Source organism: Sus scrofa, chromosome 12, assembly GCF_000003025.6.
Source record: "Sus scrofa isolate TJ Tabasco breed Duroc chromosome 12, Sscrofa11.1, whole genome shotgun sequence".
NCBI classification, from domain to species: domain Eukaryota; kingdom Metazoa; phylum Chordata; class Mammalia; order Artiodactyla; family Suidae; genus Sus; species Sus scrofa.
Window position 1 is genome coordinate 39,739,074 of NC_010454.4, and position 27,866 is coordinate 39,766,939.

General features: G+C 51.8%; 1 protein-coding gene and 1 long non-coding RNA gene across 4 annotated transcripts; one reads left to right on the top strand and one right to left on the bottom strand.

Moving 5' to 3' along the window:
• Nucleotides 1–27,721, top strand: MMP28 (matrix metallopeptidase 28). Of its 3 annotated transcripts, none has more exons than XM_021067403.1 (8): nucleotides 6–893; nucleotides 13,659–13,741; nucleotides 13,960–14,147; nucleotides 20,087–20,311; nucleotides 22,176–22,421; nucleotides 23,797–23,946; nucleotides 24,244–24,407; nucleotides 26,567–27,721. In XM_021067403.1, exons 1-8 carry the CDS (start codon nucleotides 783–785, stop codon nucleotides 26,678–26,680), a joined length of 1,281 nt encoding a protein of 426 aa, XP_020923062.1. In that variant the 5' UTR covers nucleotides 6–782; the 3' UTR covers nucleotides 26,681–27,721. The 3 variants fall into 3 exon arrangements, with proteins under 3 accessions (XP_020923061.1, XP_020923062.1, XP_020923060.1); XM_021067401.1 differs by having other exon boundaries at nucleotides 369–893; nucleotides 24,240–24,407; XM_021067402.1 differs by lacking the exon at nucleotides 23,797–23,946 and having other exon boundaries at nucleotides 1–893; nucleotides 24,240–24,407.
• LOC110256052 lies at nucleotides 900–24,265 on the bottom strand. Its single transcript, XR_002337229.1, has 4 exons — nucleotides 23,968–24,265; nucleotides 22,947–23,105; nucleotides 3,628–3,739; nucleotides 900–1,443 (listed from the first exon to the last, which is right to left on the bottom strand). It is a non-coding gene; the product is annotated as an uncharacterized LOC110256052 (long non-coding RNA).

The following is a 27,866-nucleotide window of genomic DNA, read 5'->3' on the forward strand; positions in this document are numbered from 1 at the left end:
TGCCAGGCACAGTGCTCAGTTATTTACAGGCATTATTCTCTCATTTATTGCTCCGCATTATCACATGACACCGGTATTCTTATTATCCCCGTTTACAGCTAAGAAAAATAGGTTCAGAGAGGGTGAGTGACTTGCCTAAGACCACACAGCCAGCAGGTGGCTGAGGCAGGATTCATACAGCTAGCAAAGAGGCAGATCTGGAGCTCAGACTCAGTGCTTCTGAACCCAGGCCAAGGCTCCTTCTCTCATACCCTAGGGCCTCGATCCCTGCCAACCTGGCTGAAACAATCAATGAGAGTCGGGTAGGTCAGAACCTCTCTTCATCGAACTCTTAGGTAGCCACAACCGCCAGGAGAAAATGTTTCCTTCCCCTACCCTTCTCAGAGAGATCTGGATCCACTGGAGGTGGCGGGTGAGAGGACAGGTCGGTGGGGCTGCGCCGGGCGCCAGGCGACGCCACAACGCCTGCGGAAGAGGCTCCAGCTCTCGGTTCCAGTAGCCGAGTCGGGTGGGTGGAGCCGGAGTGCCAGGGTCCCGCCCACTCCTCTCACCCTCCCTCCCTCGCCTCCAGGTCACCGGCCGGCGAACCCACCAGCAGGCACTACCCGGCTGGGCGACGCCGTGCCTGCTCCCGGCAAAGCTCCGCGGGGAAGTTGCTCCGCGCACGGGCGAGGCCTTGCGACCTTCCCCTCGGCGCGGGGCTGGCGCAGAGCTGGCGCATCCGCGGGGCTCCGACGGCCAGCTGCCCCGCGCCCAGCGTCCGGGGCAGGGGAGGAGGCGACATGGCAGCGCGTGTCGGCCTCCTGCTGCGCACCCTGCCGCTGCTGCTGTGGGGCGGCCTGGACGCCCAGCTCGCCCAACGCGTTGGACAGGAGCTGCGCAGGGAGGCGGAGGTACGCTGTGCATGCGGGGTGGAGAGGGTCCGCGTGCTGGAGACCCGCCTGTACTTTGCAGTCAGGCCACCCAGGAGTCCCATCTAATTGACCATCGACGTGACCCTCCCCTGTCCCCCGAACCCTTCACGCTTGCACACAAATAGCCTGGGGCAACAGTCTCTCCCCTCCCATCCCACCCGAGCCGGAGCCCCAAGCCAGGGCTGGAACCTCACAAGCACGCGGATCTGCTTTGATTTCCCAGGACAAAGGGAAGGGGATAGCGACAAGATGAGACAGACAGGCAACACTTGAAGGATGGGGAACCCCCATACCCCAGCGCGAGTCACTGTCCCTGTCCCGTACTGCTTAGGCTGGGGGAGACTTGGCAGTTCATTCATCCAATGCCGAGAGCCCTCCCTGAATGCCAGACGCTGTGGAGACGCTCAGATTGGTAGGGAGAGGGTGCTGCTGGTCTGCCCTGGCCTGGAACACAGGAACCAACTCTGGGCTTTCTGGGCTGGTGCTGCCACTGACCAGCTGGGGCTAGTGAGCGCCTGAGCGTCTTCATCTATAAAAGCAGTAAAAGTAGCAGACTCTTAAATTGCTTATAAGGAGCTTTAAACAGTGCTTCAGTCTGGAAAAGAGGGGGCTGGGAGGTGCAGATGAACCTTAAAGATTTCCATGTCATTTTCCTCTTTCCAAGACTCAGCTGCTTGGTGTAGGTTGCACAAGGGGAACTTTCTGCCAGGTGGGGGTAGGGCTGAACTTGGGGCGGCTATTTTCTAGGTAAGTGTGATTGTAATAATATACCAGTATCATTTCTTTCTTTCCTAAAGAAGTACCTCTGTGTTCCTATCTCTTTGCAAGATTAGAACTGGGGAGGCATTCCCGTCCTGGCTCAGTGGTTAACGAACCTGACTAGGATCTTCGAGGACGCGGGTTCAATCCCTGGCCTCGCTCAGTGGGTTAAAGATCCTGTGTTGCCGTGAGCTGTGGTGTAGGTCGCAGATGCAGCTCAGATGTGGCCGTTGCTGTGGCCAGCGGCTACAGCTCTGATTCGACCCCTAGCCTGGGAACTTCCATATGCCGCAGGTATGGCCCTAAAAAAATGCTAGAACTGGGGCTCTGCACTAGTTTAAGGAGAAGGGATGCCCGTGTGTTTTAAATTACTGAGCTCAGCGCCCAGCCCTGAGACTCTTACTCCTCTAAGAGCATCCTTCCTGCTCTAAAACTTCCCGTTACGAGCTTCTCAGTATCCTCCCCTCACTCCCCTCTCCTAGAAGAGGCTTACTGAATCTAAGACCCCTGCAGAATGAGGAGGGCCACCTCTGAACCACTCTTCCTTCCACCAGCCAGATCCCATCACTGCTCTGGAATATTGGGACATGACCCTGCGGCCACAGGGGAGTCCTCTCTCGACTCCTTCACTCCCTCCCCTTCCAAGCACTGGTCTCTGGGTCTGTGTGCTCTGCTTTTGCGCATTCAGGAATCAAAATCACTTGGTTTCTCTGCATTTAAAGTCTTACAACATGGAGTGCAGGGTCCTGGCCCCAGGAGAAGGCGTCTGTGGACCAAGCCAAGTCTTGTTAAGAGTCCCACCCCACTTCCTCCCCAAGTCCCCATCCCAGACAATCCTTGACGGGAGAACAGAGACCATAGCTCTGCCACCGGTGCCTGTGGTGGCCCCAGATGGGGAGTTTCATCTTGGGGTGTGCTTGAGAAACATAATATCTAGCAGACTGAGTCTCTGTCAGTCTATTTAACATACCTGGGAAAAGGGGATTTTTTTTTTTTTAACCTCTGAGAACAAGCAATATTTTAAAGAACTCTGGACATGTGTAATGGGTGTATATGTGCCTCCATATGCATAAATACACGCGCAAATTGTGTGTGTGTGTGTGTGTGTGTCAGTAGGTCTAAGTGTTTCTGTATATGATCAATTGCATGGGCTTCAGTGTCGGAGAGCCCTGTGTGCAAACCAGAGATAAATTATTTAACCTCGGAGCCTCAGTTTTCTTCTCTGTATAGTGGGAGTTAGTAATGCCTATTTTATAAGCTTATAGTGTAGTTTCATAAGATAATGTGTCTGAAGTACATTCCAGGATCAGCGTGGTACCTAGTATGGTGGAAAGCTGTCTATAAAAGGAAGTCGCTCTCAATGTTGTTATTTTAGAAAACAGAGCTTCAGATTAAAGTCCTGGCCTGGTAACTGGCTCTCCTAGAACAATAACACAGGACAAAATATGTAAGGCAACTATTTTCAGCATTTGACACCAGGGCTGTAATTCCTAAGAGATGGTGTTGCAGTAACCATGGCTACATTACAAATTTCTTCAAAATTCAAGGAGGTGGAGTTCCCTTCCTGGCTCAGTGGTTAATGAACCCGACTAGGATCCATGAGGATGCGGGTTCCATCCCTGGCCTTGCTCAGTGTGTTGGGGATCTGGAGTTGCTGTGAGCTGTGGTATAGGTCTCAGACGAAGCTTGGATCTGATGTTGCTGTGGCTGTGGGTAGGCCGGCAGCTGTAGCTCCTATTTGATGCCCAGCCTGGGAACCTCCATATGCCTCAGGTATAGCCCTAAAAAAGCCAAAAAAAAAAAAAATTCAGTAAAGTAAAATCAGCATTCATTGTGCTCATAGATACTATGGGTCAGAATTTCAAACAGGGCATATCAGGGCAGGTTGCCTCTGCTGTACAGTGTCTGGGATTAGAACCCTCTGAGGACTGTTTACTCACCTGTCTGGACTCACCTGTCTGCCAGTTGATGCCGACTGTCAGCTGGGGGCCTCAGTTCTTCTGCATGTGGTCTCTGCCTGTGGGCTGGTTTGAGCTGCCTCTAAACATGGTGGTTGCGTCTCCAGGCTGAGTGTTGAGAGAGAGGGAGGGAAAGAGAGGAGAGTAAAAGAAGCAGAAGTAGAATCCTCTTTGTGACCTAGACAAGGAAGTTGCATAGCACCACTTCTGCTCTACTCTGTTGGCTGGAATCACAAGCACTAGGTCAAGGGGAGGGAACACAGACCCCACAATTGGTGGGAGGAATGTTGAAGTCACACAGTAAGGAGAGCATGCGAATGGGAGATGTTGGGATCATTTAGGGAAATACAACCATCCGTACAAGGGAACCCGCCCAACGTGAGCCCCCTCATCGGCCCAGCTCTATGCTCAGATTCAGTTCCCTAAGTGCAGTGCAGGGAGCCAGACCCCAAGCAAAGCACTGCAGTCCTGCCGAGCTCCTAAGCCCAGGTCAGAGTTCAGGAGATGGAAGGAAAGAAATAGTAAAAACAAGCCATGTGATCTTAAACGTGTCCCTTCCCTTCTCCAGGCTGCAGCTTCCTCCTCTGTAAAATAAGGGAGTTAAATTTCTCAAGTGACTTTTTTTTTAACTAATTTTATTTTTTTTTATTTTTTTTGGCCATTGTTTTTTTTTTTACTCAAATGAATTTATCACCTCTGTAGCTGTATCATGATCATAATAATCTAATTTCACAGGAGTTCCATCCCACAGTTAAGTGACTTTTAAGATCCTCTCTGGTGCTAACCTTCTTTGGCTTTTCTGGTATGGTTGTATGCCTATGTCTGTGTGTGTGGGTGTGTACATTTTGTCTACCTAAGTCTATGTCTACCCATCCGAATGTCTCTATATGTATCCCTGGGCCCTGTGCACACGGATTTATGTGTCCCCTGTGTGTGCACAAAGGAGTAAGATTGAGGGCTTTCTGGAGTGGGCTTTGCCTGGGAGGGACTAACTGCTTACAAAGCAGCTTTGTGAACAAGATCCTTGCTGCCACTTAGGAAAACTAGGGCTGCCCACAACATGAGTGAGTAGGAAGAGCCTCCGTTGCTGAGTTGCAAGACTGAGAGTTAATAACTGATGTCATCACCTTGGCCCCCCTCCCATTCTAAGCCAGACCCTGTCCTATTCTTGGGCGCCACGGACTGTCCCAAGGGACCGATCTACCCTGCATCGCTTGGACTTTATTTAGAACAGCCAGGCAGTGGGTCCAGGACCTGCCTTCCACTCGGTGGTCTATGCATATCTGCACAGCTACTCCCAGGGTGCCAGTGCAGCAGAAAGCTGGGAAGTCTGTCTCTCTGGGGAGACATTGGAGCTTCTGTGGAGTATCCGCCCCCAGACACAGCGTCTGTTTCTCATACCCCAGAGCCATTCATTTGACTTTTTGTGAGTCAGAAACCCAGAAGCCAGGGTGTGAAAGCCATTCCCAAGAACTCAGCTCAGTGACTCATGGGTACAGAGTGAATAGAAGTGCAGGAGAGGTTCTGAAGGGTCTCCGAGGGCCACAAGTTGATGGAAAAGCAGTTGTCAAGCCAGTCTGAAACACCAAGCAGTTTAGTAAAAGCTGGGTGGTAGAAGCACGAACGTAGGAGAAACTATTGGACAATGTTCCCTAAACCCGGTCTTGGTTACGGCATCATTTTGTGCCTTAAACTTCGCCCCACACCTAGGGAGGACCACGAGGCCATACAATATGGTTATTTGGCATTAAAAAAAATATGACATGGAGTCTGGATGGAGATTAGCCAGCAATGTTTTCCAAGTTCCTTAAGGCTGGAAAAGAAAAGAAGGCACAGAGATTACAGTAAGAGGTATCTAGGTTACACCCAGACAGACTTTTGTGAATATGGCACCAGGGACAAGCGAAAGGAGAAGAGGAAGGGAGCCAGACAGAAGGGAAGGGGAGGTCCTTGCCCAAATAAAGGAAAGGGGCCGAGCTGGTCCCACTGCTCTGAGGCCTTCAGGAGGTTCCAGCAGTCAGAGAGCAACAACAAAGCAGCCTAGAAGCCAATGTTTGTCTTGGTGAAGAACACACTTGTGTCCTGTTGAATACTGGTGGCCTGTCAGAGGGCCCCTTGGGGTGTCATAGGAGTCATGACCCCAGCCTGTGTTGACAGCTGGAGTCCCCTGTCCCAGCAGCCTCCCTCTGTTCCACCCTAAGTCCTATTGGCAGAGGAGACAGAAAGAATCCAGCTAGAAACACCCCCCCAGTTTTACCTTTTTTATATCTGAGGACCATGTTCCCGTGGAGAGAGCAGCTTGGACCCTGCTTTTTGAGTTTTAAAGCCGCTGAGTTACTTGCTTAAAAGGGAAATAAAACATCTGGGATAAGTGTCAGGGAATTTAGATTCAAGTATGAGACACTGCACTCCCTGGAGACTCTCTTTCCTCATCTTTAAAATAGGAATAACAGGAGTTCCCACTGTAGTGCAGTGGGTTAAGGATCCGACTGCAGCGGCTCAGGTCCCTGCAGAGGCGCTAGGGTCAGTCCCTGGCCCGGGACAGTGAGTTGAGGATCCAGCGTTGCTGCAACTGTGGCCTGGGTCACAGCCGCGGCTTGCATTTGATCCCTGGCCCAGGAACTTTCATATGGGTATGAAAAGGAAATAAAATAAAACAAAATAAAATAGGAATAACAACACCTGTCCTGCCTATGTTCTTGCAAGGTAATTAAGAAGCTCAAAGTAAAGATACCCTGAAAAGCTCCACAATAGGCAAGAACACACTGTGCTCCTGATTACCTGATTAGAAAACATTTGTGTTTCTAGAACATGCCAAGGCAGAAAGCCATCTATCAGCCCCCTGCATCTTGACTTGGCTAATAATGCTACAGATGTATTGGATGAAACATGAGATACAGAGTCACTATGGAAAGACTAAAATCATAATGAAACATGAGCTGGAATAAATCATAAGGAAATCAACTTGGTTTCTGCATAAGCTTGCCATTTTGCAATTGTATGTTCTTGGTTTTGTTTTTTCTGCTGCAATTCTTTGATATGGAGGATGTCGCATCCACTGCGTGGACACCCCTCCTAAACTCAGCTGCCAGAAGTCCCTTCCAGCAATAAAGTTCTATGACCAGGAAGGGAAAAATATCATAAAGCATTCCCCAAGTTCCTTCTTACTGGATTTTCACTACATTCCTGAGACATAGAGACCAGTGTTCCTACCCTCGTTTTATACTTTGGGGCACAGAAGGGTTAAGTCACTTTGTCAGAGTTCACACAGCCAATCAGTTGCAGAAGCAAGGCTACAATACTACAAGGAGTTGGAGTAGATCTTAGCTCTAATCCAAACCCCTCATTTTATAGAAGAAGAAGCCAAGGCCCAGAGAAGCCCAGGACTTGCCTAAGGACACACAGTGCGCAGCAGCACCAGGAATAAAACTCAAGACACTCAGTCTAGAGTTCTTGCGCTGCCGGGCCAATGACTCAGAATTCTGGGATCCACTTTGCTACACCTCATCGCTAATCTTACCCTGCTCAGAAATGGCCAGAATTTCTCCTTCCTTCAGGCCCTGGATGGGCCGGGCTCTACACGCCCTCCCAGAACAAGTCAGGATGGATAAAGTACCAGAAGCCCCGGAATTTTTTTTTTCTCTCTCCTATTTTAGGGCTGCACCTGTGGCATATGGAGGTTCCCAGGCTAGGGGTCAAATTGGAGTTGTAGCCACCGGCCTACACCACAGCCACAAGCAACTCAGGATCCAAGCCCCGTCTGCGACCTACACCACAGCTCACAGTAACACCGGATCCTTAACCCGCTGAGCCAAGCCAGGGATCGAACCTACATCCTCACAGATCCTAGTCAGATTTGTTAACCACTGAGCCACAAAGGAAACTCCTAGAACCCCCAGAATTCTGATCCCTCTCAGCTGTCAGGGTCCGGGGAGAACCATTTGCATTTCCTGCAGGCAGCACAGCCACTCCCAGGGCTTTTGCAGAGGCAGCTCCTCAGGAAGGTGGCCCCAGCCCTGACCAAGTGGGTGAGGCAGGTTGGCACAAGCTTTCAGACCTGAGCAGGGTGAGTCACTGGATGCGGCCCGGCCCTCCAGCTTCCCCTCCCTGCAGCTCCAGCCCTGGGCTCCCCGGGAGAGAGGATGGGTGGAGGAGAGGGAGGAGAGAGAACCTGATGCCAGGCAGAGAGGAGCAGGCTGGGTGAGGCCTCCATGAAGAGGGACAGGGGTGATCCCAGCTGGAACTTGGAGAGTCCCCAAGGCATCCCGATCCTCTGGGTTCTTTGGCTTTTCCTGGGATCCCTCTGATACACAGTCACCTGCCCCACACTCCTACCCTTCCTCCCAGGCAGACGGGCATCTCTCTCGCCTTTGCTGGGGAAACAGAGGCAAGGCAGATGGGCACGTAGAAAGGGTTAGGGACAGCTCCAGGAGTGGAGGGCACCTCAATCCTGCTCCGCCTCACCCTGGGATGAGGGTCTGCCTCCACGCAAAGGAACTTTAGGGTGCTCAGCACTGACAGTATTAAGGGGCCCCTTCCTTGTAATTAAAACCATTTAAAAATACATGTAGGAGTTCCTATTATGGCACAGTGGAAACGAATCTGACTAGGAACCATGAGGCTGGGGGTTTGAGCCCTGGCCTCGCTCAGTGGGTTAAGGATCTGGCATTGCCGTGAGCTGTGGTGTAGGTTGCAGGCATGACTCAGATCTGGTATTGCTGTGGCTGTGGTGTAGGCCGGCAGCTGTAGTTCCAAGTAGACCCCTAGCCTGGGAACCTCCATATGCCACAGGTGCAGCCCTAGAAAAGGCAAAAAGACAAAAAAGAAAGGAGAGAGAGAGGAAAAATAAAATAAAATACATGCACATTTGTTCTCTTGTGGCTCAGCAGGTTAAGAATCCAACTGCAATGGCTCAGGTCACTGCAGAGGTATGGGTTCAATCCCCGACCAGTGCGGTGGGTTAGAGGATCCAGAGTTTTGGATTCAATTGAATCTGGCAGCTCAGATTCAATCCCTGGCCAGGGAACTTCCATATGCCACGGGTGTGGCCATTACCAAAAAAAGTTTAAAAATATGTGCACATTGGAATTCCTGTTGTGGTTCAGCAGGTTACGAATCCGACTAGTTTTCAGGAGGATGAGGGTTTGATCCCTGACCTTGTTTAGTGGGTTAAGAATCCAGCATTGCGGAGTTCCCGTCGTGGCGCAGTGGTTAACAACGAATCCGACTAGGAACCATGAGGTTGCGGGTTCGGTCCCTGCCCTTGCTCAGTGGGTTAACGATCCGGCGTTGCCGTGAGCTGTGGTGTAGGTTGCAGACGCGGCTCGGATCCCGCGTTGCTGTGGCTCTGGCGTAGGCCAGTGGCTACAGCTCCGATTCAACCTCTAGCCTGGGAACCTCCATATGCCGCGGGAGCGGCCCAGGAGATAGCAACAACAACAACAACAAAAAAAAAAAGACAAAAAAATAAAAAAATTAAAAAAAAAAAAAAAAAGGAGTTCCTGTTGTGGTGCAGTGGTTAATGAATCCGACTAGGAACCATGAGGTTGCGGGTTCGGTCCCTGCCCTTGCTCAGTGGGTTAACGATCCGGCGTTGCCGTGAGCTGTGGTGTAGGTTGCAGACGCGGCTCGGATCCCGTGTTGCTGTGGCTCTGGCGTAGGCTGGTGGCTACAGCTCCGATTTGACCCCTGGCCTGGGAACCTCCATATGCCGCGGGAGCGGCCCAAGAAATAGCAACAACAACAACAAAAAGACAAAAAGACAAAAAGACAAAAAAAAAAAAAAAAAAAAGAATCCAGCATTGCTGGAGCTGCAGTGTATGTCACAGAAGTGGCTTGGCTCTGGTGTTGCTGTGGCTGTGGCATAGGCCGGCAGCTGCAGCTCTGATTTGACCCCTATCCTGTTAACTTCCATATGCTGCAGGTGAGGCCCTAAAAAGTAAAATAAAATAAAATAAAACAAAATATGTGCATGTTAAATATAAAATAAGTATAAGAGAGTTAGGTCTTAATAATCTCCACTATGACACTTCAGTGCTCTTATGGAAATTTAAAGTGTCAAATTCTTAAAATTTCTTTTTCTTATTCTTTTGGTGTCTCTTGGCTGGTGTCCTGGATTCTTGCTCATTTTGCCTCCTGGAAATTCAGCTCCACCTTGAAACCCACAGGGTCCCAGGGACGAGTCAGCCCAGGACTTCCCCACTCAAGGACCCCTGAAAAAAAGCCTCCGCCCCTATCCTGCCCTCCACCCACCATGCCTGCCAAAGTACAAGGCACGGCAGCCCAGCCAGGAAACAGGAGACGCCGCTAGTCAGCTAGTGAGTTTCCCCTCTCACCTCCCCCTCTGACCAAGGCTTCATAGTTCCAGAAGCAGGGCCAACTCCCTGATACGGGCTGGGTGGGTTTGGGGGGAGGAGCACAGGGAGTGCCAGTCTATTGGCCTGTGACCCAGTGTCTCCAAAGTCACTCCCTCAGCAAAACTGCTTCTAAGGAAACATTAATTCCCGGACTTCATTTAGTTAGTTATTTAGTTAGTTTTGTCTTTTTAGGGCTGCACCCACGGCATGTGGAAATTCCCAGGCTAGGAGTCAAATCAGAGCTATAGCTTCTGGCCTACACCACAGCCACAGCAACGCCAGATCCTTAACCCACTGAGCAAGGCCAGGGATCGAACCTGCATCCTCATGGACACTAGTCAGATTTGTTTCCGCTGGAGCCACGATGGGAACTCCCTGACTTCCTTTAGAAAGCCTCTCTGTCCAGCCTCACTGAGCAGGAGGGAACCACGGGAGAGAATCAGGCACCTGGCTGGGATGAGGCACGTCTGAGACAGAACACCTGAATTGAGAGCAGAAGTGTAACTGCCTTGTTTGGAGCACTTCCCTTATGTATTTTTTATTTATTTATCTTTTTAGGGCCACACTCGAGACATATGGAGGTTCCCAGGCTAAGGGTTGAACTGGAGCGATAGCTGCGGGCCTATACCACAGCCACAGCAACTCAGGATCCCAGCCACATCTGTGACCTACACCCCAGCTCACGGCAACACCGGATCCTCACCCCACTGAGCAAGGCCAGAAATCAAACCTGCGTCCTCATGGATGCTAGTCAGCATCGCTTCCGCTGAGCCATGAAGGGAACACCTATATTTTAATTTTTTTAATTTATACTTTTTATTTTTAGGCTGCACCTGAGGCATATGGAAGTTCCCAGGCCAGGAATCGAATCCAACCCAGAGCTGGACCTACGCTGCAGCTGCAGGCAGTGCCAAATCCTTTAACCCGCTGCACCAGGCCAGGAATTGAACCCGCACCGCCAAAGCTGGATCCTGAGCCCGGTGCTCCAAGGCAGGAACTCCAGCACTTCCCTTATAAATGGTTTGCATTCCAAAAGTCTTTTGTTAGTTTCCCCTCTAAGGTAAATCAACCAGATCAACTGTTTATTGAGCATTTACTGTATGCAGACAACAACCGTAGATGCCCATTGCTTTCTTTAATCCTTCTGAGGATCCTATGGGGTTCTTCCCCTTCTCACACTGTGTGTGAAGAAACAGAGACTGGGAGAGGTTATGTAATTGGTCCCTGACCACCCAGTAGAGTCGTGGTTGGGAACAGATTCTTGATTCCAAGCCCAGTGGCTATTCCATGACGTCGCACTACTTCGAGCAGTAAAGAGTCTTCCAGATTCAGCCCCAGAACGCCTTTAATCCATTATGCATCCCCAAACAGTGTACATTTGCAAAGGGAATGAAGAAAACAATAGTGCTGAAATACTAACAAATTAGCTCAGAAAAACAATAAAAATGAACTTGGAAAGAGTTTGTCTAGAATAAGTGGCTTTCTTTTCTTTAGGGCCACACTCATAGCATATGGAGGTTCCCAGGCTAGGGGTCTCATCAGAGCTGTAGCTACCTGCCTATGCCACAGCCACAACAATGCAGGATCTGAGCCCAAATAGTGGCTTTCTTTTTTTTTTTTTTGTCTTTTTGCCTTTTCTAGAGCCGCTCCCGTGGCACATGGAGGTTCCAATTGGAGCTGTAGCCACCGGCCTACCCCAGAGCCACAGCAACGCAGGATCCGAGCCTCAGCCACGTCTGCAACCTACACCACAGCTCACGGCAACGCCGGACCTCAACCCACTAAGCAAGGCCAGGGATCGAACCCACAACCTCATGGTTCCCAGTCGGATTCACTAACCACTGCGCCACGACAGGAACTCCCGTGGCTTTCTTGAGAAAAGGATGCAGAGGTTGCTGGAGACGTATATGTAATGCAATCCACGAAAAGGAGGCAGGGCTGCTTGCAAAGGCTTAGGTGCTTGTCCTTCCCCGCTCTGTGTCTGGCTTCATTCCCAACTTGCTTTTTCCTTGAGGCAGCAGCTATGATTGGAGTTGATCTGAGTTAAGAAATACAGCAGGAGGAGTTCCCGTCGTGGTTCAGCAGAAAAAAATCTGACTACTAGCATCCATGAGGGCGCAGGTTCCATCCCTGGCCTCTTTCAGTGGGTTAAGGATCCGGTGTTGCCATAGCTTCGGCTTAGGTTGCAACTGTGGCTCGGCTCTGATCTCTTGCCTGGAATCTCCATATGATGTGGGGCGGCCAAAAAAGAGAGGAAGGAAGGAAGGAAGGCAAGAAAAGGAAGAGAACAAGAAAGACAGAAAAGAAAATTAATCTGGATAGGTAACATAGCAAGAAGGCATAAAAAATGAAGAGTCTGTGTAAGAATTAAGCAGCCAAAGGACATTTTTTTAATCCATGGATGGGGCCTTACCAGTAAGAGGAGCAAGCCAAGTGCATAATTTCTCTCGAGGGCGGGACCAGTGATAGGTATGGACGATAAGTCACACACTTCTCTCTACTGGCCTCCAAGAACTATATCCAGTCTGTCACTGGCAGCCTGGCATCGAGTCTGGGTTCTGACTTTGATGCCAGTGTTGCTAAAATATCAGCTGCTTCTGTACCCCGATGCCAAATAGAAACTCAGAGCCAGAGTTGGAGGAAACAGAAAAAGTAGATTTAATTGCCCCGCTAAGGAGTTCCTGTTGTGGCTCAGTGGTTAACGAATCCGACCAGGAACCATGAGCTTGAGGGTTTGATCCCTGGCCTCGCTCAGTGGGTTAAGGATCCGGTGTTGCCGTGAGCTGTGGTGTAGGTTGCAGACGTGGCTCAGAGCTGGTGTTGCTGTGGCTCTGCCCAGCTAAGGGAGGAACACAGCAGGCTAGTGCCTCAAGGCCTTGCTGCTACACCACCCACTCCCTCACCCCCACCCCCTGCCCAGGGTGGGTAGTGAGGAGTCTTAGAGTTTTTGAAGAGCAGAGCTTGAGGAGCTCATGGACATTTTCCTGATTGGTGGGTGGTGAGGTGACTGGGAGTCAGCATCATCAACCTTCTAGTTCCCAGTGTCTTTGAAAAACTAACTTAAAGGTCTTTGCTGAAGGGCTGAACGGTCATTATTCTATCTTGCTTGACTGTTTTCCTTTTTCTCTGTATTTCCTCCCTTCTCTGATTAAATTGATTCTCTGACTAAAGTTTTTCTATAGATAAAAAGGCAGGTAGAGGAGTTCCTTTTGTGGCTCAGTGGTTCATGAACATGACTAGGATCCCTGAGGATGCGGGTTCAATCCCTGGCCTTGCTCAGTGGGTTGGGGATCCGGTGCTGCCATGAGCCGTGGTGTAGGTTGCAGACACGGCTGGGATCCTGCATTGCTGTGGCTGTGGCTGTGGCTGTGGCCGGCAGATGCAGCTCCAATTCAACCCCTAGCCTGGGAACCTCCATATGCTGCAGGTGCGGCCCTAAAAAGCAGAAAAAAAAAAAAAAGGCAGGTGGAGGACATGAGTTGGGGTCCACTCTGGGAAGACCTCATAGGGTCCTGCTTGGTTACCCCAGGAGTCCTCCTGTTACAGCTCATAGACCCTGTTGGGACAAAGGGTGAGACTGAGCGTGATATATGTGCTGCGGATCCTTGGAGACCCAGGGAGGGGAAAGAGTGCCACCCCGTGGGAAAGGCTGACGTTTCTCTCTCCCCCAGGCATTTCTGGAGAAGTATGGATATCTCAATGAACAGGTCCCCCAAAGTCCCACCTCCTCCTTGCGATTCAGCAAGGCCATCAGGTAGGATGGAGGGCTGTTGGCGGGGCTGGAGGGCAAAGCTTGGGTCGCTTCCCTCTTCCTCCTAGAAGGCTGGTCTCCCACATGTCTGCAGGGGGTCGTGCTCCATTGCTCCCTCTCTTGCACCCAGTATCCTGCAGTCTCCAGGGAAGCTCCCCCTGCCCTTACCCACCACCAGCCAGCCTCCCACCGTGGTCCTTTATCTCAATTCCTCCTAACAGGGAGTTCCAGTGGGTGTCTCAGCTGCCCATCAGCGGCGTGCTGGACCCGGCCACCCTGCGCCAGATGATGCGGCCTCGCTGCGGGGTGGCAGATACCAACAGCCAGGCACCTGGGACCGAGAGAGTCAGTGCCCTATTTGCTGGACACCAGGCCAAAATGAGGCGTAAGAAACGCTTTGCGAGGCAAGGTGAGCACTGTTAAAACCTAGCTAGGGTGGGATTCCCCAGCATCCTCATGTCCCGTGGCCAGAAAAACACATTTCAGCCCCAGACTGGGCTCTACCAGGAACCTCCCTTCTCTAGGGCAGGACCTCTCAACTCAAGGGTCACATTTGAGAACACCGACATTGAAATCAGAATTATGCCTACAATGATGAATTTTCATTGTGCAAATATTCTCCAGAGCAAAGCCCATCAAGCCCACTTAATCCCTTGATCAATTTGCTTTGTAGGGGAGTTAAACCAGTGCCAACATTTCCCATTCTGTTTGAAGTCATTTTCATCAGAATCAATTCTTTTTGCATAACAATTATTCGACAAAGATGCAGCTGGAGTTCTCTTATGGCGCAGTGGATTAAGGATCCAGTGGTGTCACTACAGCAGCCGGGTCACTGCTGTGGCACAAGTGCAATGCCTGTTCTGGGAACTTTCATTTGCTGTGGGCACAGCCAAAAAAAAAGATGCAATTCATCTATCAGCTTTATTTTGTCTACAGCACATTTTTTATTTTATGGAAATAGAACTCACATATACAAGAGTTCCCATCATGGCGCGGTGGAAATGAATCCAACTAGGAACCATGAGGTTGCAGGTTCGATCCCTGGCCTCACTCAGTGGGTTAAGAATCCGGCATTGCCCTGAGCTGTGGTGTAGGTCGCAGACGTGGCTCGGATCCTGCATTGCTGTGACTGTGGTGTAGGCCAGCAGCTGTAGCTTCAATTTGACCCCTAGCCTGGGAACCTCCATATGCCGCAGGTGCAGCCCTAAAAAAAAAAACAAAATATAAAAAAAGAGTTCACATATACAATTTACCCACTCAAAATGTACAATTTGGTGGATTTTCGTACATTCACAGCATTGTGTAACCATTGCCACAATCTAATTCCAGAACATTTTCATCACCTTGAAAAGAAACCCCATGGCCCCAAAAGAACCAGTCACTTCCATTCTCTGGCCCCTGGCCCCTGGCAGCCACTAATCAGTCTCTTCTCTGATTTGTCTGTTCAAGACATTTCACACATTGCAGTTTCTGCTGTCATGATTTTCCTTGTGTAATTTGCGTTTTTTTCCTTCCTTTCTCTTCCTCCTCTACAGTTTTCTCTGTCCAAATCCAATCATCTAGGGTCAAATGTTAAGATTTACAAAGGAGATTTGTTAAATCTTCGTCAATAACAAGGTTTACAGTGTGTAATTTTAACATCTTGTTTGCACGAAGTCTAATATTCTCTGATCAATTTTCCCAGTTTTCAAGATTTCTTTCTTGGTTTTTTTGTTTGTTTGTTTGTTTGTTTGTTTTTGTCTTCTGTCTTTTTTAGGGCTGTACCCGTGGCATATGGAATTTCCCAGACTAGGGGTTGAATTGGAGCTGCACCTGCTGTCCTAGGCCACAGCCACAGCAATGCAAGATCTGAGCCTGTCTGCGACCTACACCACAGCTCACGGCAATGCTGGATAGTTAACCACTGGGCAAGGCCAAGGATCGAACCGGAGTCCTCATGGATGCTAGTCAGGTTCTTTAACCGCTGAGCCACAAAGGGAACTCCTGGAGTCCATTTGTGACTATTGAATTGGAACATCCCTTTTGCACTTAGAAGCGTGTACCAAGGCTCCTCCCTCCCCATCTCATTGTCTGACGCTGATCCCTGGTCCAGACAGCAGTGGCCAGGCTAGACAGAATTTCCCTCTTGTTCACAACATGAACCACAGCAGCTTGACTTTACCTCCTGGGTGGGAGGACGTTCCCTAGAAAGGAGCTGACAGGCACTGAGCATTTCCTACGTCTTAGAAAGAAAATAGAATGCATACTGAGCCCTTATGACGTTCCAAGCATGGTTCTAAGTGGATTAACTCATTTAATCTGATGACAACCCTATGAGACAGGTACAATTATTATCCTCATTTTACAGATGGGGAAAATGAGGGACAAAGGGCTTGGGCAACTTTTCCAGGGCCACATGGCCAAGGCTTCTTGTTACTGGGAGGATTAAGTGATTGCCAGATGTGAAAAACCCCAGGACATGGGCAGATGCTTTTAAAAAAATGATGTGGATTCCTGGGCCAGTGACTTTCCATTATGTGGCTGAATGCTCTGCTGATGAAGTTGAGCTCCAGGGTTGCCAGATAAAATACAGGAGGCCCAGTTATATTTGAATTTCAGATGAACAAATCGTTGTTTTGTTTTCACATACTCAAAAAATTACTTGTTGTTTATCTGAAATTCACATTGAGCTAGGAATGCCATATTTTCATTCGGTAAATCTGGCAACCTCATTCCAAGCACCGGGTCAGCTCTGCCAACAGAGCTGATCTTCAGATGCCCTGGCTCCCTCCCAGCGCTGGTGGGGGGTAGGGGCACGAGGGAAAACGAAGGAGCAGGGATACTTACTGAGCCCCCATCCCATGCCAGCAGCTTCATGTTGCTCTTTCATTGGCTGTGTCACTTTTACCAGAAGGTCTTAGCAACCCCACTTTGCAAGTAAGGAACCTGAGGCTTGGAGAGAGGCTATAATTTGTGACGAGAGGTTGTAAGCAGAGGTACTGGGATTTCAACCCATCTTCTCTGCCCAGTATCAGTTACCTGATGGGAATCAGGACTCCAGGGTCTGTCCCTCCCCTGCAAGCAAGGAGTCTAGCTCTCTGCCCTTCCCCATCTTCTTCTTCTTTTTTTTCTAGGGATGCACCTGCAGTATATGGAGGTTCCCAGGCTAGAGGTCTGGGCCTCTAGCCGCCAACCTACACCACAGCCACAGCAACACCAGATCTGAGCCCCGTCCTCCACCCACGCCACAGCTCACGGCAATGCCGGATTCTTCTCTTTTCTTTTCTTTTGTCTTTTTGTCTTTTAGGGCTGCACTGGCAGCATATGGAGGTTCCCAGGCTAGGGGTCAAATAGGAGCTGTAGCTGCCGGCCTACGTCACAGCCACGCAATTCAGGATCTGAGCTACATCTGTGACCTACACCACAGCTCATGGCAACACCGGATCCTTAACCCACTGAGCGAGGCCAGGGATTGAACCCATGTCCTCATGGATGCTAGTCGGGTTCATTAACCACTGAGCCACGACAGGAACTCCCAAATGCCGAATTCTTTAATTTGCTGATGGAGGCCAACTCATGGATACTAGTTGGGTTCTTAACTCCCTGAGCCAAAGCAAGAATTCCCTTCCTCATCTTCTTTTTCTTCCCTCTTCCCTTTTGGATTTTGGAGCAAGAGCGTGGGGAGGACAGTGCCAGGTGCTACCTTGGCCTGCCAAGCCAGGAGTTTGGGATGGCCTAAATCGGCTACCCTGCTCCAAGGACACAACTTAGAAAAAGACAAGGGCCAGGGCTGCTGGCAAGTTGGTCCCTTCCTCCCTGGCAGGCCCACCAATGACCCCCCTCCCTGGCTCCCCTTCCAAGGAACATGAGTTGTTTTGTCTCAATACCTGTTCTTATTTGTCCTCTGTAGCCTCCCCACTCCTTGCCCATGGAGAGACGGGCCTCCCCAGCCACAAAGAGGCAGAAGGAGCTGCCTCACACTTTTCTAGAAGCTTGAAAGTTGGGGAGGAGAGTCTGAAAGTTGGTCACCCATAGCAGGGTATGCAAGAGCCCAGCGCCAGGCTGTCTGGTGCCTGGTGAAGACTTAACAATTCTTTTTTTTTGGCCACCCCAGGGCATATGGAGTTCCTGGGCCAGGGATCAGAGCTGAGCCACAGTTGCAACCTAAGCTGCAGCTACAGCAATGCCAGGTCTTTAACCCACTACGCCTGGCCAGAGATCAAACCTGCATCCCAGGGCTCCCAAGATGCTGCCAATCTACTTGCACCAGAGCGGGAACTCCCTTTTACTTTTTCTTTTCTTTTTTTTTTTTAAGACTTAACAATTCAACGAAGTGTTACTGACACATAATGAACCCTCGGGCAGCCCCTCTGGACTCCAGGCCTTCCTCTGTCCTCCTGACCTCCCTCCCTTCCTTAGAATCCTTCTCTCTCCCCTCCCTGAGGCTTGGTCCCTGGCTGGGAGCAGTTGGGTGGCTGCCAGGTGCAGGCCCTGGGAGGCAGCATTGCCTTGAATGGAGCTTGGCTTCAGGGGTGGGAGAAGGGACACGCCCCTCTCCCACTTCCTAGGATGGTGGGGGCAGGGACAGGGCGCTTGGCTCTTCTGCTCTCTGGAGAATTCTGGAGAATTTCAGCTTGTGCAGAGTCCCTGCTTTGACCTACAGGAGCGATGTTTAGGCACATTTATAAGCCTTGAGTCTTAGCAAACGTGCCTGCACCTCTGTGTGGTATAAATTAGGGCCTGGGCTCGGGCCTCCCTCTGCTGCTCACACATTCTGAGTCCCTTCCTTCTGGACTGTTTCCCCCAAATAGAGCAGAGAGATGGATAAAGAGATTGTCGTGGTCTGTGCACACGGGTTAGAAGGAAGAATTTTCTGGCATGGCAAGGTGAAGAGAAGAGACAGACGCTGCTGGGCAGTGGGACAACTTCCTGATAATCAGGGAGAACCGATAATGAGAGCTGGGTCCTGTCTGCTTTTATAACCCAGGGAGAGGAGAGGTCTCGCGATAAGCATGCTGACCTGCTGATTGGTTGGGAAAAGAGGGGTCTTACGTATACACTTGCTGGTTGGTTGGGAGCATATAATGCCTCATAGGGCGGGGTGAGGAGTGGGCCACATACATTTTCTCTTAGGGGGCAGGAAGAAGAGGGTCAGGGTGTTCAAGGTGGGGGAGGGGGCATTACAATGAGAGGGGTGAGGCGATGATACTGGTCTGGTAATTCTTGTCTTGGCCAGAGGCTTTGAGTTCAATCTCCTTGAAGAGGACTTAAAGCCCAACAAAGATGGCCAAACGTCCATGATGTCACTCCTCCTGCCTGGCTCAGGCAAGGCTGTCGCTAGGACCAAAGGGCAGGAGGTCTGAACCCTGACCTACCCCCCAAGGGGAGCGGGGGCTGCATCTTCGGGCCAGGCCTCCTGGCACAGCTAGACCTTCCCTGCCCTCACATGACCTATGCTCCAGGGATTCTGGTCTATCTGAGAAACTGAGGCCAAAAGCCAGCATCATTCTCCTGTGTTCCCTGGGCCCAGGAGTCCTGCCTCCGAGCTCTGAGTCTCCCACTTGGAGGGCACAGTCTCAGCCCCTGAACTTGCAGGGCTCAGAAATAACCCACGGAAAACTCTGGAATCTGGGCTTTGGGGCACCCTGGTCCTGGGGGCATGGTGAGCTGCAGAGGGTTGACCCTGGGGCTCGGGCAAGAGGCCAAAGTCTTAGGACTCAGGGCGGAGCTGAAGTTTTAGGCAAAGGAATAGGAACTCTTAACTAAGTGGAGATGGAAAAATTTCTCTCGGTCAGTGACAAAACACACCCTTTGTTCTTATTTGTTTTCACCTCAGAGCTCTGCAGAGTCCCTGAGGAAGTGAGGGGGAGGGCTGGGGTCAGGGAAGGCCCTCGAATAAATGGGTCTTGTGGCCTCTGGTCTGCAGCAGGCCTGCGGTGCAGGAAAGGAAGGCGGCAGGTGGGGGTGGGTGGAGAGGAGGAAGGGGGAGAGGACAGGCACCTTCCCTACCCCCACGCAGTAGGCAGGGGCTGGCATTTGCTGCCAGCCAGAGGCCATGCCTGGTTTTCAGGCTCAGCCCAGGCTGTGGGGAAGATGACCCTGTCCTGTGGGACCTCCCCAGGCCAAGCCACTGGACTGAGGACTGTGCAGGACAAGGGTAGTTCTGTCAGTCCCAAAACAGTGTCTCTGCAGCCAAACTGAGGGCGGGGGGGCGGGGGTGTGTGCATGATTCCCAGGACAAGGGCTGGGTCTTCTCCATCAGATCAGGGACCTCCTGGAGGAGGGCCTAGCTCCCCATCAAAAGGGTCCACAGGCACCAGCCCCAGGTTCTGCAGCAGGTGTGACTGACACAGCCTCTCTGGGTGACAGGCACCAAGTGGTACAAGCAGCATCTCTCCTACCGCTTGGTGAACTGGCCTCAGCACCTGCCCGAGCCAGCAGTTCGGGGCGCTGTGCGTGCTGCCTTCCAGCTGTGGAGCAACGTCTCAGCGCTGGAGTTCTGGGAGGCCCCAGCCACAGGCCCTGCTGACATCCGCCTCACCTTCTTCCAAGGGGACCACAACGACGGGCTGAGCAACGCCTTTGACGGCCCAGGTGCTGACACAGACCCTCTCTCCCACCTGGTGGGAGGGGAAACCCGACAATCTGGGGAGGGCGGTGGAGCATTATCTTCCCCTTTAGCTTGGCCACACTGCAGCCCCCTCCACAGAGCCCTCAGTCTCCCCATCTGTAGACTGTCACCTGCTTCACCCTTGAAGTCACCTGAGACATTGATAGCCATACCTAGGTGGAGTCTGGTAGCTAAGACAGTGCTGTCTGGGACTCAGCGCTGTGACTGGGGACAGGCCTTTTGTCTCAGTTTATATCTTCTCTCTTTGAAAGCTTTCCTGGGAGTTCCCGTCGTGGCTCAGTGGTTAACGAATCCGACTAGGAACCATGAGGTTGAGGGTTCGATCCTGGGCCTTGCTCAGTGGGTTAAGGATCTGGCGTTGCCGCGAGCTGTGGTGTAGGTCGCAGACCCGGCTTGGATCCCACTTTGCTGTGGCTGTGGTGTAGGCTGGCGACTACAGCTCCGATTAGACCCCTAGCCTGGAAACCTTCATATGCCGAGGCAGCGGCCCAAGAAATGGCAAAAAGACAAAAAAAGAAGAAAAAAAGAAAGAACGCTTTCCCTCTGTTTCCCAGGATTACTGTAAGGGTTAAAAAGAAAGGGCTAACATGGTTTTAATAGGGGGAGGCATACTCAACATTGGAAGCATAGAGTCCTCCTACACACAGCCGGCTCTCCATGCCCCAGGAGACTCCCTTTAATGTCAGCCTCCCGACTTTGGTCAGTCCCAGCTGACCTGGGCTCCAAGAAGGCAACGCCAGAAGGACCTTTAACAGGCTTCTAGGCCAGCATCGTGGCAGAGCTATTTGCCGCCCCCAGCCCTGTGGCAAGGGGGGCCCTGGAAACTGCAAAATTGATATGGTCTACCCGGGGCTGCTACAAGCTTGAGAAGCACTGATCAGCCCAACTCCCTCTGTTCATTCCTAATGCAAGCAGGGAAGTAGAGAGCCACAGAGGCTCTGGCAGAGAGAAGGCGAGAACCAATGAAGGCAAGACTATATATACCCTTCTTAAGAAACTATACCTATGCAGAAATACACCCAGCACCCAGATCAAAAATCAACATTACTAATTATGCCCCCTTCTGGGGTAAAGATTATCCGGATTCCTAGATCTTTTTGAAAATAACAGTAATTACATGGTAGGCAGCAAATATTACATCTAACATTCACATGTACACACATGCCTTTTTTTTTTTTTCTGTCTTTTTAGGGCCACACCCGCAGCATATGGAGGTTCCCAGGCTAGGGGTCAAATTGGAGCTGTTGCTGTCAGCCTATGCCAGAGCCACGGCAACACCAGATCCGAGCCACGTCTTCGACCTACACCACAGCTCAAGGCAACGCCGGATCCTTAACCCACTGAGCGAGGCCAGGGATGGAACACTCAACCTCATGGTTCCCAGTTGGATTCATTTCTGCTACTCTGCGAGGGGAACTCCCACACACACCTTTTTAATCCTCAGAACAAACCTGGGAGGAAGAACCTCATTACAGCCATTCCCATTTTTCAGATCTAAAATCTAAAAGTTAAGACACAGAGGGGTTAAGCTATCTGCCCAAGGTCACACAGCCAGTAGATAGTTAAAACCAGCGTTGGAAGCCAGGCAGTTTGACCTCCTGCTCTATGAACACCACGCTGCCTCTTTGGCGTCCAGACCCCACAAGTCGAGTCATCTGTTCATTGCTCTACACTTCAGCTTCCACCAGACTTAATTAGGAGGGACGTTACCCTGCAGAAATCAGCCACACACACGCCAATGGCATTTGCACGGGAAGATGTGGGATTTGCGGGTGTCACAGGCGGCGGCGGCGGTGGCTCCGCCCTGACTCTCCACGCCGCCTGCAGGGGGCGCTCTGGCGCACGCCTTCCTGCCCCGACGAGGCGAAGCGCACTTCGACCGCGACGAGCGCTGGTCCCTAAGCCGCCGCCGAGGGCGCAACCTGTTTGTGGTGCTGGCACACGAGATCGGCCACACGCTCGGCCTGACCCACTCGGCCGCGCCACGCGCGCTCATGGCGCCCTACTACAAGAGGCTGGGCCGCGACGCACTGCTCAGCTGGGACGACGTGCTGGCGGTGCAGAACCTGTACGGTGAGCACCCCACCCCCGCGTGCCCGCCCCCGCGCCCACCCCCGCCCCCTGTGCCGCGGAACCCCCAATGCGCCCACATCGGCTCTTCGCATAGCATCCTCCATCCTAACCGCAGGAAGCTGGCCTCCCCTTCACTGGTCCTTCCTAATCCTGAAGCTTCAGGCTCCTCTCAAATCTGAAAAAGCTCAGTTTCCTGCGCAGGTCCACTCCCAGGCCTGGCCTCTCTCACCCCAACCAATCCCTGCGCGCAGCCCAATGTTCCGTTCCAGTTCCTGATTCCTGCTCAACCCTGGCCGCAACATTTCCTCTCCTATCCCTGTGCCATCACCCAGACCTAGTCCTCGGTCCCACCCAGACCCCAGAGTCCTCATCCTGCTCCCGGTCCGATCGATCTTCCCCAAACATCCCCCCCCATGATGCTAATGCCCACTTTGTCCCCAAGCCTGGGCCTCTGCCTGGCGGTGGACTTAGACCAGGTCCTCTCTCCCAGAATGAAATGGCCAGTGCTGCTGCCCAGACACTCACCTGGATCCGAGGGCACCTCAGTCGCAGGGCTGGGTGCCTTGGAGTGCGTGAAGCGGTGGGCAGGGCCAGGAACCCTGGGATCAAGTCACCATTCCATTCTGGATTAGCGGTTGCTCTTGGGCAAAGCATTTCCTCTTTTAGAGTCCTCAGTTTTACCTTCTGGAAAAAAGGGGAGGTGGGGAATAATTGAAGCCCTCCTTATGTCACAGGGCTATTGTTCTAGTGGGTATGAACATGCTTCCGAGCCTAAACAACCTACGCAAATGTAGTAATACCAGCTGCTATTGCATGACTGTCTGCCATGGGCCAGGCACTTAACGCACCCAGGAGGTATCATTTTATCCACGAATGAGGAGAATGGAGCTCAAGAGAGGTCAGATAACATGTGTAAGGTCACACAGCTAGGAAGTTGCAGACCAAGATTCAGGAACTGGTGCCCAATTCTAAGCTTGTTGGACTCTGCCTCAACCTCGTGAGTGAAGTATAGTGATTTTATTTTTATAACTGCTGTAATTATCACACCTGGGTCCCTGAACTCTGTCCTCATGCCATCTGCATTGTCCAGGACTCAGAGAAGAGGATCTTTTGTTTTTCTTAGTTCTAAACCCTTGTTTGGACCCCTACTCCAATTTGACCTTAGTGGGTTCCCTTTCCCAGACGGTATGGTAGGAAAGAGGACTTCTGGGTTTGGTGCTGTGGTTAGCACCAACGACCAAGGGCAACTCAACCCCCACCCCTGCTCTCCTTCCCCGCCAAGTCAGATAATCAAAGGAACCAAGGGGAAGGTCTTGAGCCCTCGACACAATCAATCAGTGTGTATTCTCTTCTGCTTCCCTCCATCTCCATGAAGGGAAGCCCCAGGGGGGCTCAGTGGCCACCCAGCTCCCCGGAAAGCTGTTTACTGACTTTGAGGCCTGGGACCCCCACAGACTCCAGGAAAGACTTCCTGAAACCCCGGGTCCTAAATATTGCCACTCTTCCTTCGACGCCGTCACTGTAGGTAAGATGGTGCCACCCGTACCTTTCCCGCTCCCAGGGGTCACCAGAGCTGGAGTACAAGGTGGGAGGAATGAATTATAAAATCCAGAAATGCCCGAGTCACAAGCATCCTGCAGGGTAGCGAACCCACGCCAAGCAAAACGCTGCCTCCTCCTGCGCTTTCCTCTCTGCCCCAAATGGGCACGTTGCGTCTCTCTCGCCAGTTTGGGGAGCTGGGTTCTAGAAAAGCACCTTGCCTGGAAGGAAGGAGGGAGGCTGATGGTCGCTCCTTAACTCTCTCTTGTTTCTGGGCAGACAGGCAACAGCGACTGTACGTTTTTCAAGGGAACCAGTTCTGGGAGGTGGCCGCGGACGGCAACGTCTCAGAGCCCCGCCCACTACAGGAAAGGTGGGCGGGGCTTCCGCCCCACATTGAGGCTGCAGCCGTGTCCCTGGAGGAGGGAGACTTCTACTTCTTCAAAGGTACCAGCCCTGGGGCAGATGAGAGAATTGAAGCCTAGAGAGGGGAGCTGTCCTGCCCAAGGTCAAAAGAGGGGAGAAATCTTGATTCCAGTCTGAACCTGTGCCAGGGACTCTGCCGGGAGATTCCTTTAGTGATGGAATTAGGGGGGTGGGGAATGGTGTCAAGGTTGTCCCAGGCAGAGACGATGGGAGAGTTTCAGAGAAGAATCTGCTTTTTTGTTTTGTTTTGGTTTTGGTTTTTTTTTTTTTTTTTTTTTGTTTTTTTTTTTTTTTTTTTTTTTTGGTCTTTTTGCATTTTCTAGGGCCGCTCCTGCGGCATATGGAGGTTCCCAGGCTAGGGGTCTAATCGGAGTTGTAGCTGCTGGCCTGCCTACACCACAGCCACAGCAACTTGGGATCCGAGCTGCGTCTGCGATCTACACCACAGCTCACGGTAACACCCGATCGTTAACCCACCGAGCAAGGCCAGGGATCGAACCCGCAACCTCATGGTTCCTTGTTGGATTCGTTAACCACTGGGCCACGATGGGAACTCCCAGAGAAGAATCTGGAGGGAAGCAGGGGATGGCTCTGAGCTCTGCCGTCCAACCAAAGAACATACCTTCCTTGGAATCCTGGCTGTGTGAGGCTGGCCTGTCACTTAACTCTCGGCACTTGAATTCGTTTTTTTGTTTTTTTGCATCTTTTTAAGGCCGAGCCCATGGCTAGGGTCGGACCGGAGCTGTAGCCGCCGGCCTACACCACAGCCACAGCAACGCAGGATCCAAGCCGCATGTGCAACCTACACCACAGCTCACGGCAACGCCAGATGCTCAACCCACTGAGCGAGGCCAGGGGTCAAACCTGCGTCCTCATGGATACTAGTCAGGTTCATTAACCGCTGAGCCATGACGGGAACTCCTTGAATTTGTTAACCGGGGAAAATAATCCCTTAGGTTTTGTTGGGGAAGGAGGATTAAAAGAACATAATGTCAGGGTGTTCTCCTGTAGTTCAGCAGGTTAAGGACCTAACAGTTGTCACTGCAGCAACTTGGGGTCGCTGCTGTATTAAGGGTTCGATCCCTGGCCTGGGCACTTCCACGTGCCTGGGGTGCTGGCTGTTAAAAAAAAAAAAAAAAAATGAACGTAATGTCTGAGTTATATGCAGCATATGTTGCATAAGAAAATAGTATTCAGGAGATCCCGTCGTGGCGCAGCAGTTAACGAATCCGACTAGGAACTAGGTTGCGGGTTCGGTCCCTGCCCTTGCTCAGTGGGTCAACGATCCGGCGTTGCTGTGAGCTGTGGTGTAGGTTGCAGATGCGGCTCGGATCGCGCGTTGCTGTGGCTCTGGCGTAGGCCGGCGGCTACAGCTCCGATTCGACCCCTAGCCTGGGAACCTCCATATGCCGCAGAAGCGGCCCAAAGAAATAGCAAAAAAAAAAAAAAAAAAAAAAAAAAAAAAAAAAAAGAAAATAGTATTCAATCGTTGATTTCACAAATACTGAGGCCCTTCTACAAACTCCGTTGGAAGTGTTGGGATACAGTAGTAAACTAAACAAAAATCCCCGCCCACAGGCCTCTTGGTAGTAACGGTCCTGGAGCAAACCCCTGGCTTTCCCTGCGGTCTGTTACTCACCCGCCAGGGGGCGTGCTTCCTGCCTGGGGTGGGGAGGCTCCTTCAGCGCTTTTTGCCCCCTGCTGACACCTGCTGGAAGCGGAGGCCACAACTGTCCTGCCTCTACTGGTTATAACTGATCCCTTTTATTATTTTATTTTATTTTTATTTTTTGCTTTTTTTAGGGCCACACCTGCAGCATATGGAAGTTCCCAGGCTAGAGGTCAAATCAGAGCTGCGGCTGCCAGCCTACACCACAGCCACAGCAACGCAGGATCCAAGCCGCATCTGCAATCTACACCACAGTTCATGGCAATGCTGTCCTTAACCCGCTGAGGCCAGGGATCGAACCCACAACCTCATGGTCCCTAGTGGATTCGTTTCCGCTGTGCCACGACGGGAACTCCCCATAACTGATCCATTTTAATCACAGCAGTTAACCACCTTAGACTCCAATATTCCTGCCTCTCTCCTCAAAAAGCAACATGGGGGGACAGAGGTGGGGTACAGGACCAAAGGGCGAGAGCTGCCAACTCACCCTGGCTCTCCCAATGTCCCACAGGGAGTCGCTGCTGGAGGTTCCGGGGCCCCAAGCCAGTGTGGGGCTCCCCGAAGCTGTGCCGGGCAGGGGGCCTGCCCCGCCACCCGGACGCAGCCCTCTTCTTCCCTCCTCTGAACCGCCTCATCCTCTTCAAAGGCGCCCGCTACTACGTTCTGGCCCGAGGCGGACTGCAGGTGGAGCCCTACTACCCCAGAGGCCTGAAGGACTGGGGGGGTGTCCCTGAGGAGGTCATGGGCGCTTTGCCCAGGCCCGACGGCTCCATCATCTTCTTCAGAGACGACCGCTACTGGCGCCTTGACCAGAACAAACTTCAGGCAACTGCCTCGGGCCGCTGGGCCACAGAGCTGCCCTGGATGGGCTGCTGGCACGCCAACTCTGGGGGCGCCCTGTTCTGAAGATGCCCCCCCACCTCAAAGTGAATGGCTGGTGCCTTCACCATCAACTTGTGTCCCCTGCCCCAAGGGTGGACTCTGGAAGCCTCTGAGCCTCCCTGCAGAAGCCCAGGCAGGAAAGTTTCTCTGCATTTGTTCCCTGGAGAATGCCTTGATCAAAGACTGATCTTTGTGGGGACAATCCAATGAGAAGCCAAAAAGGGTCCCAGAACCCATGGCCCTTTCCCCAAGGACTGTTTCCAACCCCATGCCTTGGGGATTTTGTTTCTTCACCTAAAGATGCAATTTCTGTCCCTGAGGCCAGAGCACAGGGCAACCAGAAAGGATGCAAAACTCAACGGAGAGGCTGGTGTCACTTTGCAGAACTGTCCCTTCCCCTCGGACCTCCTGGTTCAGTCCTTGGAGAATTGTCTCTTTTTTTAGGGCCGCACTCTCGGCATATGGAGGTTCCCAGGTTAGGGGTCGAATCAGAGCTACAGCTGCTGGCCTACACCACAGCCACAGCAACGCGGGATCAGACCCACATCTGGAACCTACACCACAACTCACGGCCACGCCCGAATCCTTAACCTGCTGAGTGAGGCCAGGGATCGAACCCACAACCTCATGTTAGTTGGGTTCCTTAACCACTGAGCCATGATGGGAACTTCAGAATTGTCTTATTTAATCAGAGGCCCTATCCCCCAGGAAGCTTGGATGTGTTGGGTACAAGGCTCTCCAATTTCAGGGGGTCAGGACCAGAACAACAAGGAAACTGATGCAGGCTTGCTGTTTTTTTTTTTCTTGCAGCGGGGGGTGGGGTGCTGGAATAGAGAGGTCCCCCAGCTGGTGGTCCTGGAGGGGGAAGCAGCCTGGACTGGTTTCCAGTGAGAGCAGGTGAGTATGGATGTTGGTGCAAGCCAGGACCA

Coding starts and splice junctions, on each gene's coding strand:
- MMP28 (XM_021067401.1), top strand. CDS start 783: ATGGCAGCGCGTGTCGGCCTCCTGCTGCGCACCCTGCCGCTGCTGCTG. Junction 23,947..24,239: donor CTTCGACGCCGTCACTGTAG/GTAAGATGGTGC, acceptor GTTTCTGGGCAG/ACAGGCAACAGCGACTGTAC. Junction 24,408..26,566: donor AGACTTCTACTTCTTCAAAG/GTACCAGCCCTG, acceptor AATGTCCCACAG/GGAGTCGCTGCTGGAGGTTC.